Raw genomic sequence first — 17,187 nt, forward strand, 5'->3', positions numbered from 1 at the left:
GTATCTGTATCTCATACGTTTTGGGGTGCAGTGTTTTCATCGTTCAGTTATAAATAGTTTGTAACTAACTTCCTTTAGGAAGTTTATCGCAACTTCCTTTTTAACTTGTAAATTATTTAGAAGAATTTTTTATTTTTTAATTTTTTTTAGTTTCGAAATGTATTTTTTTGTTTGAGGGGCTCCTTTTCACTTCTGATTTCTAGATTTGCTGTATTGCGGTCATAGAATGCATTCTGTATGATATTTATTCCTTAGAATTTGTCAAGGCTTCCTTCATCATATACACATAGCATATATATGGTCAGACTTATAAATTGCATTTTTCAAATGTTTATCTTTGATATTTTTTGGATGTCTGATCTAAGAGTTCTGAGTGAGGTGTTTTAAAAATGTCTCACCATGATTGTGAATGTGTCATTTTCCCTGGGAATTTTATCAATTTTTTCTTAATTTGAGAGAATGCTATTTAGCATTCAGGCTTATGATTGTTGTGTCTTCTTGGTGGGTTGGCCCTTTTATCATTAAATAGGATGCTTTTCATCCTTACTATTGGTTTTTGCCTTGAAGTTGATTTTGCCTGATTTTATTGCTACGTCTGCTTTCTTTTGATTAATTTTCCATTATATCTTCATCCATCCTTTGTCTTTCAGCCTTCCATAGCCTTATGTTTTACATATGTTGCTTGTAAGCAGTATGGAGCTAGAGTTAAGTAGACCTATTTAATCCATTTATATATTTTTTGATTACTGATTTATTTGGCCTTATTTCTATCATCTCTTTAAAAATTTTCTACTGGACATGCTTTTTCTTTGCTTTCCTCCTCCCCTACTTTTCTGCCCTCTATTGAACCAATCAAGGTGACTTTATTTCTCTTGTTCCCTCCATCCCTCCACTGCTTTGGAAGTTTACGTTTTAGTAGTGATTTCCCTCAAATTTTAAACAAATATACTTAATTTCATATGTCTCTGATAAAGTCTAAAATTAGTTAGTACTTCTATCCTGAAATAGGCACAAAACAAGAACCTTGGTATACTTTAATTTCCTTCTTAACTCCCTCCTCCCATTTTCCATGTTTTATATATATATATATATATATATATATATGTTTTAAATTCTTCCTTATTGGTAAAAAAAAAGAGTGATTCTACAAAGCAATCTCAAGGGCCATCAAAGTGTGAAAGCCATCAGGTGTGTCTGGCAACAGGCAGCTTCCTCCTCCTTCAGGGCAGAGCCAGTGGTTCCCATGCCTTCCAGCCCTGAGTCAGCACTTTTTTTTTTTTAACATCTTTATTGGAGTATAATTGCTTTACAATGTTGTGTTAGTTTCTGCTGTATAACAAAGTGAATCAGCTATATGTATACATACATCCCCATATCCCCTTCCTCTTGTGTCTCACTCCTACCCTCCCTATCCCACCCCTCTAGGTGGTCACAAAGCACCGAGCTGATCTCCCTGTGCTATGTGGCTGCTTCCCCCTAGCTATCTGTTTTACATTTGGTAGTGTATATGTGTCCATGCCACTCTCTCACTTCATCCCAGCTTACCCTTCCCACTCCCCGTTCTCTATGTCCATTCTCTATGTCTGCGTCTTTATTCCTATCCTGCCCCTAGGTTCTTCAGAACCATTTTTTTTTTTTAGATTCCATATATATGTGTTAGCATACGGTATTTGTTTTTCTCTTTCTGACTTACTTCACTCTGTATGACAGACTCTAGGTCCATCCACCTCACTACAAATAACTCAATTTCGTTTCTTTTTATGGCTGAGTAATATTCCATTGTATATATGTGCCACATCTTCTTCATCCATTCGTCCGATGATGGACACTTAGGTTGCTTCCATGTCCTGGCTATTGTAAATAGAGCTGCAATGAACATAGTAGTACATGTCTCATTTTGAATTATGGTTTTCTCAGGGTATATGCCCAGTAGTGGGATTGCTGGGTTATATGGTAGTTCTATTTTTAGTTTTTTAAGGAACCTCCACACTGTTCTCCATAGTGGCTGTATCAATTTACATTCCCACCAGCAGTGCCAGAGGGTTCCCTTTTCTCCACACCCTCTTCAGCATTTATCGTTTGTAGATTTTTTGATGATGGCCATTCTGACCTGTGTGAGGTGATACCTCATTGTCGTTTTGATTTGCATTTCTCTAATGATTAGTGATGTTGAGCATCCTTTCATGTATTTGTTGGCAATCTGTATATCTTCTTTGGAGAAATGTCTTTTAGGTCTTCTGCCCATTTTTGGATTGCGTTGTTTGTTTTTTTGCTACTGAGCTGCATGAGCTGCTTGTATATTTTGGAGATTAATCCTTTGTCAGTTGCTTCTTTTGCAAATATTTTCTCCCATTCCATGTTATATGTATCTAGTATTTTGATTATACCTCTTTAAAAAACCCTGCCTTTAAAACCCTTTAAAGAATCTGTTGTTGTTTTATCTTTTATGGTTTAATAGTTTGGATTTACAAACATGTTTTAACAATTTATGTGTTCACTATTGCTTGTTACTGCCCACTGCTTCCTCCTGGGTTCAATTTCCTTTATGCTCAAGCATTGCTTGAGCTTGGGACCAGTTTTAGAGTTAATATCTCAGCTTGAGGTTTCTGTATTTCACTGGTACTACTCATTCAAACCCCGTACCCACAACCAGAGCAGCCTTAATATTCTGATTTCTCAGCATCCTACTTCCAGGCCACATACCTGAATCATGACATGAATTTTCTAGTCCGCATTTGTAAATGAAACAACCTTTTTTTTGGCTGCTGGCTTTATGCGCGGGGTCTCCTTCCAGGTCCGCAGGATGCACAGGCTTGGGGTCTCTCCTTTAATCCTCCCTGGGCGTTACCATCTAGCCTCTAGGATATATCTGGCCCATGTTCCTGTGGCTCACTTGGCGTAGGTTCCCTTTCACCACTAAGGTTTTGAATTTCCTTTTTGTTTCTGATACCTGAAGATGTCTCTTTCCTGCTTTCAAGCTTGGCATTGTAGCAAAACCATCTTTGGGGCTTTATTTGATCCAGCATTTCTATAGGTATGGGGGTGGGGTGGGTGGGAACTTCCTAAGTTAGTCCAGTCCACTACATGGATCCGTCGTCAGCAGCAGTTACAGAGAGAAGTGGGACCAATTTTGGAAGCGTTTGGAGTGAAGTCAGGGAAGGGTGGGGACAGGCAGAGAATGAGGTCTTCCTTGCTCTTGTGTAGGTGCTTGGGGAGGTTTGGAGGGGTGGGCAGGGGAGAGGAGAAGGTTTATGGATAAATGTCTAAAGAACTGAATTGCTTGGGACAGGTGATCACACTGGGAATCCAGAGGGGGTGACAGGTGGGGAGAGAAGAAATCTGGCGCATCTTTCTGGCCAGGCTCCCTTGCTTGTCTGCTGAAGGCATCCTTAGTTATACACCTGCACCGTCCTTTCTCTCCCTTATGTCCCTGGCACTTTAAGTCTGACTTACCGCACACCATGCCCCAGCTGGTACATAAAAGTGAGCCACGAATACCAGCAGCCCTTCTAGGCACACATCCAGGCCTAGCCCCCCACCCACTGCCACCCCATTTTCTTGGACTCTCTTGTCCTTGCTTCTGTCTCACTGGTCCCAGTATTTCTCTCTCTTTCTGTACTTTGGTTTAAAAAAATTGCTGGGGAGGAAAAGTTTCTCCTTTTCTGCCTTTCAGGTGTTCCCTGCTAACCTACAGGGTGCGGAGTGCAGATTGATAGCACTTTATACATGGGAGTTGTCTGTGGGTCCGTTCTGTTGCTCATCATCAGTGGTGACTTGGCTTAGAAATAGACAGGGGTTGGGGTTGGTGCCCCTTCAGTTCCATGTCCACCGCACCTCCACCTAAGATTCATCTGTCCACAGACATTTATTATAACCCTATTATCTGTCAAGTACTGTACTGGGCACCAAAGATACAAAGGTGAGCAGAGCCAGACACAGCCCCTGCCCTGTGAAGCTTGCTGCCATGTTAATCTAAGAACCTCCTGAGTGATGCAGAAGTACAGCTGAGAAGGAGCCACAAAGGAGAGGTGTGTACACTATGAGAGTGTGTAATAGGGGCCTTTGACCCAGGCAGAGGGCTCAGGCATGGATTTCCTGAGAATGTGACATTTGAGTGGAGATCTGAGGGAGGAACAAAAATTAACAAAGTGAAAGTGGGAGCTGAGTGTTCCAGGCAGAAGGCCCAGCAGGTGCTAAGGCCCTGTGGTGGGAGGGAGCATCATTAAGAAACAGTTACCACCCCCATCTCAGGGCATCCTACAGCACCTGTCTTCCCGGACCCAGCACACTGTGGGCCATGATAAAAGAATGCATCAAATGTCATTGATGGACATGAGAAGTCTGTCCCTAGGGCCTTTTGAGAACATCAAAACCATGTGATTTTTGCCTCTCTCACTAACCATGGGATCCCCTTGTAGCTTCCACTTCTAGATCCCTGCCACTAAGATCTTATCTTAAATTCCAGATTTAGCAGAAACAAAACAAAGTAAACAAGTAAAAACACCATACCACCCAATTAAATTTGATTGTCAGATAAGCAATGAATTATTTTTCGTATAAGTACTTCCCAAACAGTACTTGAGACATACTTATACTAAAAAAATTATCTGTTATTTATTTGAAATTAAAATTTAACTGGGAGTCCTGTATTTTATCTGACAACCCTACTTAGATCCCCTTGTGCCCAACCAGGGCTCCCTGGAGAACTCTGTGTTGGAAGTCCACCCCTCCCTCAGCTTCATGATCATTTCCGGCTTTGGGACCTTGGGAAGGGAATGTGCAGAAAGAACAGGAAGCTTCCATCCTCATGAAGTTAGATTCCAAGAGCAGTCCTGCAAAAGCAACGAGTTGCTGACTGACCACAAGCCTGGGGTGTGGACACTGCCCCTATTCCTCAGCATCAACTCCAGGATGGTCATGACTCTTCCTCAACTCCCACCCTAGCCCCACCTCGGCATCACTGTCACAGCCCCCAGCCTGCGGTGGTGGGCTTGGGGATTCCTGATTGATTATATGTTTAAGCTCTTAGATGCTTTCTCAGAGAGGGAGCTGCTATAATGGCTGAGCCTTGCTGAAATGTCCACGCCCATTCTCCCTCCCACCCCCCCGCCAGCCTGCTGCCAAATACTCCTGGCAAAACTTCTTGACAACTCCTGGATGTTGATCATTCCTTGGACAGTATGTCTCTTGGGATAAGCCAGTTTCTTCCCAGAGCCTTTTGTGTTATCCCTTAGAGAATCACAGGAGAAACATCTCCCAGAAGTAACCATGATAACTTCCAGAATCATCAGGAATGTGAGCATTGTCACCCTAGAGGACTTGAGGGGAGGAGGCCTCCTCAACCTTGTTAAAAGGCTTGGGGAGAAAATATTGTAAAAGGCATTGTTATGAATTAGTGATGATTCATAACTGAAGCCAGTTTCTCTCCTGTGTTTGCAGCGATTGGTGAAGACTGCAGCAAATACTGCCAAATCCAAAACTAAATAGGGACATAAGCCTTGGACTTCACTACCCTGAAAATGGATCAGTTAGAGTTAGGATTACGTTTGGCTGTGAGTTACAGAATACCCCCAAATGACAGTGACTCAAACATGATAGAAGTTTATTTCTCTCTTGCTTAGAAGTCCAGAGAGTCAGTTGAGGGCTGGTAGGTGCTCCGCAGTGTCAGACCCAGCCTCCTTCTATCTTATTGCTCCTCCATCCTCAGCACGTGGCTTCCATCTCATGTTCCAAAATGGCTGCTTGAGGTCCAGCCATCGTATCTACATTATGGTCAGCAGGGAGGAGAAGGGAACAAAGAAGGGCATGCCCTCTCCTTTTAAGGACATTTTCTGAAAGTTGCACATACTACTTCTGCTTATAACCTATGAGCTAGAACTTAGCCACATAGCTGCACCTAGCTACAAGGGAGATGGGTAAAAGAATCTTTATTTGAAGGGGCCATGTGTCTAGCTTAAAATCGTGGGATTCTTTTACTAAGGAAGAAAGGAGAATGGATGTTGGGGGATGATTCGTAATCTCTACTATCCTCCCTTCCAACCAACCAACCAAATAACCAACATTTATTTGAGGAAGTGCCCAATTTAGTAAGGGAGACAGATATGTAAATAACTAACTACAATACAATGTGATATGGAGTATAAAAAAGGTTTTATTCAGAGTGCTGTGGGAGAACAGATGGGAATGATCAACAGCAATCATAATAATCAATAACTACAATGGTCTGGCTGGGTTCTCAGTGCTACACTCCCATTGTTTTATTTGTCCACCTCCCTTTTTTATTCAGTGTGAGCTACAAACCTTCCTGCCTCACCATGTCACAGCTAACACTTGCAGTGGGCAGGCCACGTGCTGTTCTGAGTTTCTTAGATACATTATCTCATAACAATCCTGTGAGTAGGTACTATTATCATTCTCATTTATAGATGAAGAAACTGAGGCACGAGCCATAGAGCTGGGTTTTGGACCCGGACATTCTGGCTCCAGCGCATACGTGCTTAACCACTCTGCTAGCCTACCTTCCTTAAAACTATTCATTCTCATTCCCTCCCCCAGCCTTCTCACCCCCAAATCTCCAGCAGACGACCTCCCTGCTTACTTCTTTGTAACGACTGAGGTCATTGGTGGGACCTCTCTCCACTGCCGCCCCAGCCTCCAACTGCCTCTGTTTCCTTGCCTCCTCCAGCAGTCCTGCCTCAGGGGTTGAGGCATCTGCCTTTCTGGTTAAAGCTGCTCCTGTCCCTCCGTCCTAGGAAGGCAGTGGAGTGTAATGGTTTAAGAGCTGGCCTCTGCAGACAGACTGCACTAAATTAATAAGTGTCTGGTCTTAGGAAGTCACTTAGGTTCTCTAAGCCTTAGTTTTCTCGTCTGTGAGTAGGGGTGATACTAATGTGAGGGCCGAGCATATTGATTCATGTAAAGTGGTTATTATTTGTTCCCCTCCTATCTGGTCCTTGGGTTACTGCCTCTCTCTTCTCTAGCTTGAGTTGACTTCTCTTTACAGGTTGTATTAGTTACCTACGGCTGCTGTATGATTACAGCACAGTATTATAGCCACTAATTTAGTGGCTTCCAATAATCCATATTTATTATCTTACATTTCTAGAGGTTGGAAGTCTGAACTGGGTTTCACTAGGCTAAAATCAAGGTGTTGGCAGGACTGACCCCTTTTGGCGTCTCTGGAAAGCATCCATTTTTTCACCTTTCCCAGTTTATAGAGGCTGTCCGCATTCCTTGGCTTGTAGCCCATTTCTGTCTTCAAAGCCAGCAGTGGCGGGTTGAGTCCTCACAGGCAATCCCTCCAACCTTGATCCCATTGTCCCCTCTGCTTCTCTGATTCTGACTTTCCTACCTCCCTCTTTCACTTATAAGGACCCTTTGGATTAAAATGGACACAACTGGAGACTGCAGGATCTCGTCTCAAGATCCTTGACGTAATCATTTTTGCAAAGTCCTTTTTGCTGTGGAAGGTAACATATTCATAGGCTCTGGGAATTAGGACATGGACTTTTTTGGGTGGCCATTATTCTACCTACCCCTTGGGGATATGGCATGTGAGAAGCATCCAGATGTCCCTCCTTTTTCTCCCCCTCAAGCTCTATTGAGATACAATTGACAAGTAACCAGATCATGCCTTCCTTAAAGGTACATTGTCTTCTTTCTTCCTTCCTTCTCAACCAAGCCCTTTGGAAGAGTTGTCTTGCCTAGTTTTCTCCACCTCGTGACAACCCCCTCCCATCTGCGTCTGCCCCCATACTCCACCAAACTGACTCTTGCCCTGATCACCAGTGGCTTCCGTATTGCCAAGTCAACGGACACCTTTCATTCTCAACTGGCTGCATTTTCCAGTTGGCTGCTCATTCCTGCTTGAGACCCTTTTTTGAGGATTTCATCCTTTTGTGGTCCCCTGTCTGCCTTTAGGTGACTTTCTCTTGATTTTCCTCCTCTTCCTCTCTGGCTTAGACATGCCTGGGGCTCTGCCGTCTCCACTGGCCCCTGAAATGTCTGTGTTCCCCAGGGCTTTGCATCTTTGTTCCATTTCTCTTTTCTTGGGTGATCTTGTCTCACACTGCTGGTTTTAAATGCCACTTGCACAAAGATGACCAATTCCTGCTTGTGCTGTGCAGATCTCTGGCTCCTGGCTGGAAGTGTTGGTGAAGATTGTGTTTCCAGTAATCCCGTAAGCTCCTCAATTTCTTTGGTCTTCCTTCAAGTAGACACAGTGAGAGCGCTACTTGAGGTACTGACTTGAGAACCATGAAGCCTGGGGCATTCATGCTTCTGTTCCAGACTGCGTGGCCTACTTCCATCAAGACACAGTGTGGGGCTTCCCTGGTGGCACAGTGGTTAAGAATCTGCCTGCCAATGCAGGGGACACAGGTTCGAGCCCTGGTCCGGGAAGATCCCACATGCCACGGAGCAACTAAGCCTGTGCGCCACAACTACTGAGCCTGTGCTCTAGAGCCCATGAGCCACAACTACTGAGCCCACATGCCACAACTACTGAAGCCTGTGCACCTAGAGCCCGTGCTCCGCAACAAGAGAAGCCACTGCAATGAGAAGCCCGCGCACTGCAACGAAGAGTAGCCCCTGCTCGCTGCAACTAGAGAAAGCCCACGTGCAGCAATGAAGACCCAACGCAGCCAAAAAAAAAAAAAAAAAAAGATACAGTGTGATCTTCTCAGGACCCCTCAGAGGACAGTGAAAGGCACAGACCCAGTGATGACAAAGGACAGCTCCATGTTTCATGGGGGTAACAGAAAAGCAAATAGGGAAGGCAGATCTTCACTAATGTATTTATTGGGGCAAGCCCCACCTTTACCTGTGTGGTTTGCAATTGCTGGAGCGCCGAAGGAGCCAGAGGCTAACTGGAGCTCAAAGCACAAAAATATTTAAAGGGAGCCAAAGGGCACCCTGACAGTTCAGTTAGACATACAAAACTCTCACCAGAAACAGAGCAAGGTAACCAAACCGTGGGACCGCCTCCAAATGCAAGAAGACGGCTGAGGGAGGGATGGTACGAGGATGGCCTCGGGGCAGTCAGGGGGCTCACAGAAGAGGAGGGGGCTTGAGCAGGGAACCAACAGGCAGTGAGGGGGAGGAAGGCCATTTCAGGCAGGGGAATAGCACGTGCAGAGGCTGAAGTCAGGGCCAGTATAATCTACTTGGGGAGCAAGGAGGGTTCAAGGGAGATGAGGTCAGAGAGGACTGCATCCAGAGTAAATGCTAGCACAGGAAGCCTGGGCTTTATCTTGTTGGCAATGGGGAGCAATGGAAGGGTTTTGCGCAGGGGAATGGGTTGGGCAGAGGTCAGCTTTAGAAAGACTACTCCAGTGCTGGGTGGATTGGTGAGAGAATGTTGGGCCCCAGATCTTAAAATATGCATAGGTAGAATTTTACAAGGTATAATTTTTAAAAGGTATAATTTCATTTTATTTTATTCAAAAAATTATTTTATTATTATTTCTTATTGAAGTGTAATTGACCTACAACACTATGTAGTGTCAGGTGCACAAATTCAATATTTCTGTACGTCATTCAGTGACCACCACGGTAAGTCTAGTTACCATCTGTCACCGTATAAAGTTGCTACGATATTCCTGACTGTATTACTCATGCTGTACATTTCATCCCTGTGACTTATTTATTTTGTAGCTGGAAATTTGTCCTTCTTAATCCCCCTCACCTATTTCACTCATCCCCCACCTGCAAAGTATAATTTTAGAGAGAGGAGGTACCTTGGCATTGGTACTGGTTCATTCCTGTCATTTTATAGCATATATGTGTGTGTGTGTTTATATATAATACATATTCATATATATCATATAGTGTATTTTATATACACACATACATATATACGTACTAGATGGCCCAGGTGGAGGCCCAGGTGGAGGCCCAGTTGGAGGCCCAGGTGGAGGGTGAGTGACCTCCCAAAGGCACATAGCAACAAGGCCAGCGTTAGAACTCCGGTCTGCCTCGCAATCCACTGCTCTTCTTCTGTGCTATTCTGAGTGGAGGCAGCAGTGTCCGAAAGGAGGTTGATCCAATAGTCAAGGAAAGAGAGATGCAAGCCCCGACCAGGGCAGGTGCCAAGGTGAAGACCACATGGGAGGCAATGCGGATATGTTCCTGCTTTCTCTTTCTCTGGGTGGGGGTTGGGACATAGGGCTGGCTGGGGACTGCACATGAGTGCATCTCTCTTTCCTGGGTCCTGCAGCATCCTTCTGGGTCTGGTTTCTATGGCAACAGGCTCCCAGCAGGCAGCCCGCCAGCTGGAGGGAAGCAGGCAGGCAGGGAGAGAAGGCCCAGGCAGCATGAGGAAGGCTAAAGTTGTGGGGGGTGGGGGAGTCTTCTGGGAAGCAGGAGGAGCCCCTAAATCTGGCCCCCCAAAACCCTCTCTCTTCTGACCATATGAGGGTGGAGGTAGCTTAGGACACATGGGCTTTTCTTTCATGGTCCTTGAATTTCCAGACCTCAAACGTCTGTTCACCTCTCCCTGCCACCCTCACATCTCCTGACTCTCTCTTCTTTAAGTATTATCTATTATCTGACCCCAACCTCATGCGCCTCAGGGAGCACTTACTTCTTCATAGAAAAGAGCCCTCACTCTGATTGAACTCGGTGGGGAGGGGGAGAACAAGGTCAACTGACGTTCTGTTTTGCATAAGATTTGCATATTATTAACTCAAAGACAAGAAATTTCCAGGCCCTGTGTCATTCCTGCCAACAACTTAATTCAGCTCCACTGGCACCCGCTGACTGTGTCTGGCCAGGCTCCGTGCTGAGCCATGGGGTCCCTAGAGGAGAAGTCCTCCCAGCTGCAGCCCACCCCTTCTCGCCAGCTGCTCTAAGGCAGTTCTTCCTGATGTTCTAGCAGCTGGTGTGGTGGGAAGTTCTTGGGCTGTGGAGCGTGGCAGCCCTGGGTCCAGATCTTGGCTCCGCTGTTTTCCAGCTGGCTGACTGTGGGCCTCTCTGTGCTATAGTTTATTCATCTCTCCATAGGACTGAGGATATACCCGTACAGCTGGTATGAACTAGCGAAGACACGTTGTTTGTTAAAATGCTGAAATAATGCTGTGTTCATTGGTAAAGAGCCACCACCCTGGACCCTCCCCAGGCCCTTTTGGCCCACAATCCAGCTTCTGCGGGGTGATGCCCTAGCACTTTGGCTTTGTCCGTCTGATTGGTGTCTGCCAGCATCTGTTCTGCCCATGAAGTACAGGTGGTTAAATATTTTGAATATCACCCCTGTCCAGAACCGGTGCAACAGGTAGGTATGTTATGTACCGACCCATGGCAAGGACTGATACGTTTAAAGGTCGTGAATTAATGTCCATCACTTTGTAGGTTTCCTTTTGGCCTGGGGTGCGGGTGAGGGCTGGGATGAGACTGGGCAGGGGCAGAGATAACCGCCAGCTCTCTCACCAGGCGGGCGAGGTTCAAGCGCTCCAACAGTGTGACAGCCGGCGTGCAGGCCGACCTGGAGCTGGAGGGCCTGGCCGGCCTGGCCACCGTGGCCACAGAAGACAAGGCCCTGCAGTTCGGACGCTCCTTCCAGAGGCACGCCTCTGAGCCCCAGCCCGGGCCCCGGGCCCCCACCTACTCAGTCTTCCGCACGGTCCACACGCAGGGCCAGTGGGCCTACCGCGAGGGCTACCCACTGCCGTATGAGCCGCCGGCCACCGATGGGTCGCCCGGCCCCGCCCCTGCCCCTACCCCCGGCCCCGGGTCCGGGCGCCGTGACTCCTGGATGGAGCGCGGCTCACGTAGCCTCCCCGACTCAGGCCGCACGTCCCCCAGCCCACGGGATGGCGAGTGGTTCATCAAGATGCTGAGGGCGGAGGTGGAGAAGCTGGAGCACTGGTGCCAGCAGATGGAGCGCGAGGCGGAGGACTATGAACTGCCGGAGGAGAGTGAGTGAGGGGACTCCGGGCACGGAGGCATCGTGGCGGCGGCGGCCACTACCGCGATGTGATAGGAGAGGCCTTTGGCTGGGCCTGACTGTGCCTTTCTCACAGTTTGCTCGTATGGCCCCAGACCTTGGTGGCTCCCATTGGCAGTAGGGCATGTTGGGAGCTCTCGGAAGGAAGCAGGGAGCAGCTTCAGAGGTCGGAGCTAGGACTGGGAAAGTGACCGGGTGAAAGGGCTGGGCCTTCTAGGAGATGGCTGCCAGCCCAAGTCCATGGGGATTGAGGGGACCCTATTCCCATCTGGGCTGGTGTGGGAATCCAGGTCTGATCCAGGTGTGAGACCAGGACTTCAGGCAGAGGGGGAGGCAGTGCACAGTGTCAGCTCATGTCTGAGGCCTAGGAGAAGGAGATTCAGCCAGGGAGACAGGGCCCTGCACGAGGGAGGACATGCCCTTCCCTGCAAGTCCAGTCTGAGGGGAGACACAGTCTTAACCGCAGAATCCCCAATTTGATGGGATAGTGACTAGCAGACAAGAGTCATGCACATGACATTATTTGGTAATTCTCAGTGAGCCAAGGAGTCATACACTGAGGAGTGACAAAGTTCTGCCAGTGAGTGGCCACGGAGCTAGTGCCTGGCTAAGGCTGTTGGGCTAGGCTGGCACCACTTTCCATCTGTTCTCTGACATGGGAGGGAAGCGGACACAGGAGGATAAGCGGTCAAGATGTGTAGATCATGTGAAAGAAGAAACCTCAGTGTCTGAGGAGACAGTCTTCTTGGTGAAGTGGGATAGGAGCTGCTTGTTATGACCTTGAGGATGGGATGGGGTGGGGGCCGGAGGAGACAGACGGATAGACAGACGGTGCCAGATAACAGAGGGGTCAGTCATTCAGGGCAGACTTCCTGGAGGCTGGGTAAGGAGAGGCATCTTTCCTCTCCCCGCATCTCCTTTTGCTCTCCAGTCCTGGAGAAGATCCGCAGTGCCGTGGGCAGCACACAACTTCTCCTGTCCCAGAAGGTTCAGCAGTTCTTCCGGCTGTGTCAGCAAAGCATGGTGAGTGCCCATGGCACGGAGCCTATCAGGTGTGTGTACCTGGTAGGGGACTGGAGTGTGTGTACGCCTGGAAGTGAGACCAGGTGTTTGTCTTGTCTTGTCTCCCTACCTCCCAGTCCCCTCCCCACTCTCCCAGGTTGAGCTTCCTGACAATGAGGGTGGGTTGGGCTTTCTCTGGTCCAAGCTGGGGCTCAGACCCTGCCGACTGACTGCCTCCCCTCTGTCTCCCTCCACTGCAGGACCCCACTGCGTTCCCCGTGCCCACCTTCCAGGACCTGGCGGGTTTCTGGGACCTCTTGCAGCTCTCTATCGAGGATGTTACCCTCAAGTTCCTGGAGCTACAGCAACTCAAGGCCAACAGCTGGAAACTCCTGGAGCCTAAGGTGGGGGGAGGTCCCTTCAAACCAAGAGTCCAGACCCTGGAAAATGCCCTTCCCCAGAGAGTGTGGGTGGGGGCGGGGGGAGGAAGGCAGGAGAGAAGACCCTGGGCAGCAAAGGTAGTCCTGAACAGGTGATGGTGACCCTCTTCGACCCTGCTCTTGGTCACTGCCCTCTGCTTGGTCCCACTGCTCATCACTACCTGAGCTGCAAGAACCCTTTGGTGGCTGCAGCCACCTCGGAACAGCTGTCGTTTGAGGGAGCCAAACTAGAGCTTCCAGAAGGGCAGACTGCCCTCAGCTTGGACCTCGGCACAGAGGGGACCTTCAAGGTCCCCTCAGCCCTCATCTCACTAGACCTTGTCAGTGATGGGTCCCAGCAGCCTGGAACGTGAGCCCTCATTGCCTTGCCTGCGTCGGGGGAACTGCACTCCTCTGGACCAGGAGGGAGCGAACGCTCTGATGCGAGTTGTGGAAAACGGCTCCACCAGGGGGCGCTCGAGTCCATCTCTTTAAAAAGTGAAAAATGTGGGTTTCACCTTGGCAGAACAAGCACCCCTGGGGCTTCGGGGGCCGTCACACGCTCTCAAGAACCGCTCTCACGAGTCAGAGGCGCGCGCTGTTAACCGTTCCGGGCCGCGGGGGCGCCGGTTGGGAAGTCGGGTGGGACCCGCCCCCAAACTAAGTGCCGCCCCCTCTGCCGGCAGGAGGAGAAGAAGGTCCCTCCGCCGATACCAAAGAAGCCCTTGCGGGGCCGGGGCGTGCCGGTGAAGGAGCGCTCCCTGGACTCGGTGGACCGGCAGCGGCAGGAAGCTCGCAAGCGGCTCCTGGCGGCCAAGCGCGCCGCCTCCTTCCGCCACAGCTCGGCCACCGAGAGCGCCGACAGCATCGAGATCTACATCCCCGAGGCCCAGACCAGGCTGTGACCGGCCCGGCCCGCCCAGCCCGGGCCCGGGCCCGCGGTTTTCTACCCGTACTGTACACCCAGCGTCGAGGTCACTGTGAACGCGGGCTGCCCCGTGCGCCCGCCCCGCCGGCACCGCACGCCCCGGCCCCTCCTGCCCGTCACGGTCTCGTGGGTTTTTTACCTTCCCGACCCCACGCGAAGGCGCCCGGGCTGGGCTGGGGGCCGTGCCCCTCCGCCCTGCGCTCCCACCGGGACCCCCCCACCTTCCAGGTCCGACGCTTCGTCCCCACCTCCTCCCCACGGGCACCATCTCTGCCATTACCCCACGGGCCAGGCCGGGCCGGGTCCCCCATCTGGGCTCTGCGTCCCCCCCACCCCGCGGGGCTGGGCTTCGTGGGGAATCAAGCTTCGTGGCTTTTTATGAAGACTCCCGAACCCCGCCTAGGAGCCCGCCCCACCCTCCCAGGGGCTCTACCCTCAGCCCTCAGCCCACCGGGCCCAGGGACCACAGTGGCTGGACCAACCCAGGACCAGGGCGCCTGGGCCTCTCCCCTTTCCCAGCTGCTGGGGAGGGGAGATGGGGGCTTCCCCTCACCACACCTGTGGCTGTTCCCACATCCCCTTGAGTATCCCAGGAAAAATAAAACGGCAGAACTGCACTCGAGCCAGCTGCTCTCTCCAGAAGAAGCCACCTCTGCCCGAGCCTGGGACAGGGGGTGGAGGGAGGAGAGGCCGGAGCCCAGGCTTTTGGTCTGGGGAGAGCGGGGTTGTCTGGGCCAGCTGGGGGAACGGGGATTCGGCCCCGCCGGGTGGCGACAGAGGACCTGAGCCCTCCTGGAGGGGCCTGGGTGGGTTGAAGGGGCCCGGGTGGGGTGAAGAGGCCTGTCTTCCAATTCCTCCTAGTTTAGTCCGGTTCCCTTTCTGCCTTCCAGTTCCCCAGGGTTCCCCCAGAGAGGGAAGCCCAGAGCCCAATGCCTGACACACAGCGTGTGCTCCATAAACAGGAGGGCTGCTGTTCTTCGATATGGGCAAATATTGGTTTCCTTCTCCCTAAGGGGCCACTGTTCTTTCCGCTCCAGAAAACTGTTCAATTCTGTGCTGTCATGTTTTCTGATGCCTCCTGTGCATGGGTACATCGATGGGGAACAAAAGAGAGAACAGAACTTTCCTGGGAAGCTCAGTGGCATCGCAAACGTAGTAGTGATGGCTAATATTTATTGGATGCTTGCTGAGGGTCAGGCAAGATGAGAGTGCTTTACATGAACGTAGCTCATCCTTACAACAGATGAGAAAGCTGAAGCCCAGGAGAGGTCAAGGGCCCTGGCCAAAGTCACAGGCAGGCCTAAGAGTGGTGGACCCAAGTCTGTCTAATGTAAATCCTGAGCCTTTAGCTCTACAGCCTTTTGAGCCCAGAGAGAGTTGAATGGCAGCTCCTACCCACAAAGCCCTCTCTCCAGTCTTTGCGTTGATGTGGACTCTGAGGCAGGACGAAGAACCTTCCAAAAGGGTTGGCTGCTCTTCTGGGCCACACTGGACTAGCCAGTTCTTCTCATTCATGTATTCAGCAAATAGTTATCAAGAACCACTGTAGGCCCTGTCCGGCACCTGAAGATAGCTCTGAACAAGTTAGTTTCTGCTCTTATGGTGCTAACAGCCATATGGGAAAGACAAGTAAGTAAGCAGTTACATTATAAGGGTGAGTGCTGGAAAGATGACTAGGTATTAGCCACTGAAGGAGGGCGAGGGCTGGGAAGAATGTTCAAGATCAGAGAACAGCTGTGCAGAGGCTTGGAGGAGAAAGAGGTGTTGGGAGTGCAGAGGCTTGATCATGCTGGGCTTTTGGGTCAATTTGAGGAAGGTGGGCCTGGGTCCTGAGGGCCACGGGGAGCCACAGAAGGGTTTTGAACAAGAGAGTGGCATGAACATATTTTACAGGCTGGTCTGGAAGACCACCTGAAAAGCAAGAGGTCATATTCCCACACACACTCATTTGAGGCCACTGGGAGGTGAAAAGGGCTCCCGTGCAACCCGAATTCCCAAAAGTGAATCAGCCTGGAGCTGATCCCAAACAGATTCCTGGGCCCTGTGCAAGACTTAGTGAATAGAGTCTTTGCTCTCAGATGAGTGTTTTTGGCTTATTTATTTATTTTGGCTGTGTTGGGTTTTCGTTGCTGCGTGCGGGCTTTCTCTAGTTGCGGTGAGAGGGGGCTACTCTTCCCTGTGGTGCACAGGCTTCTCATTGCGGTGGCTTCTCTTGTTGCAGAGCACGGGCTCTAGGCACATGAGCTCAGTAGCTGTGGCTCGCGGGCTCTAGAGCGCAGGCTTAGTAGTTGTGGCACATGGGCTCAGTTGCTCCACGGCATGTGGGATCTTCCCGGACCAGGGCTCGAACCCGTGTCCCCTGCATTGGCAGGCAGATTCTTAACCACTGCATCATTTTGATGGCAGCCAGGTTTGGGAATACTGAAATTGGATGACTCAAAGTTTCAACTAGAAATGTTCATATGTCTATTTCCCCCAGATTTGCCAAGTGGGGCACTGGCTGAGTGACTATCATCCTGAGCTTCAGTTTTCTTGAAAATGGGGACCTGGGAGAGGTTTGAACTAGACAATACTCAGAGCAATCCTATGAAGCAGGTATTGTTATCACCCCCATTTTACAGATGAGAAAACCGAGGCTTGGAGAGGTTCAACAACTTAGCCCAAATCACGAAGCCAGGAAGTAGCTGAGTCCAAGTTTAACCTCTACATTATATAGCTTTTTATGGGTCTCTGTGTTTTCCCAGAAACTGGGCCAGGCTTGCCAGGACCATGAGGTATATGGGAATGGACACGGAGAGACGGGTAGCATCCAAGACTGTGTGGGCATCCTGCTACAGATGTGATGTCTAAAATCTCCCCGTGTGGGGCTGATGTAGGGGGTGTGTGGGGAGTCTCCT

General features: G+C 49.8%; 1 protein-coding gene across 1 annotated transcript in view; it reads left to right on the plus strand.

Annotated features, from left to right (window-relative positions):
• Positions 1 to 14,941, plus strand: part of DLGAP3 (DLG associated protein 3) — a 38,039-nt gene extending 23,098 nt beyond the window's left edge. Inside the window, exons 7-10 of the mRNA XM_027110702.1 lie at positions 11,428 to 11,912; positions 12,873 to 12,964; positions 13,204 to 13,347; positions 14,049 to 14,941. Of these exons, the coding sequence (XP_026966503.1) occupies positions 11,428 to 11,912; positions 12,873 to 12,964; positions 13,204 to 13,347; positions 14,049 to 14,267 (940 nt within the window). The 3' untranslated portion in view covers positions 14,268 to 14,941. The remainder of the gene's footprint in view (positions 1 to 11,427; positions 11,913 to 12,872; positions 12,965 to 13,203; positions 13,348 to 14,048) is intronic.
• Positions 14,942 to 17,187: the final 2,246 nt, after the last annotated feature.

Source organism: Aethalodelphis obliquidens, unplaced genomic scaffold (genome assembly GCF_003676395.1).
Source record: "Aethalodelphis obliquidens isolate GAN/ISIS:26980383/991018 unplaced genomic scaffold, ASM367639v1 scaffold9, whole genome shotgun sequence".
Taxonomy (NCBI): domain Eukaryota; kingdom Metazoa; phylum Chordata; class Mammalia; order Artiodactyla; family Delphinidae; genus Aethalodelphis; species Aethalodelphis obliquidens.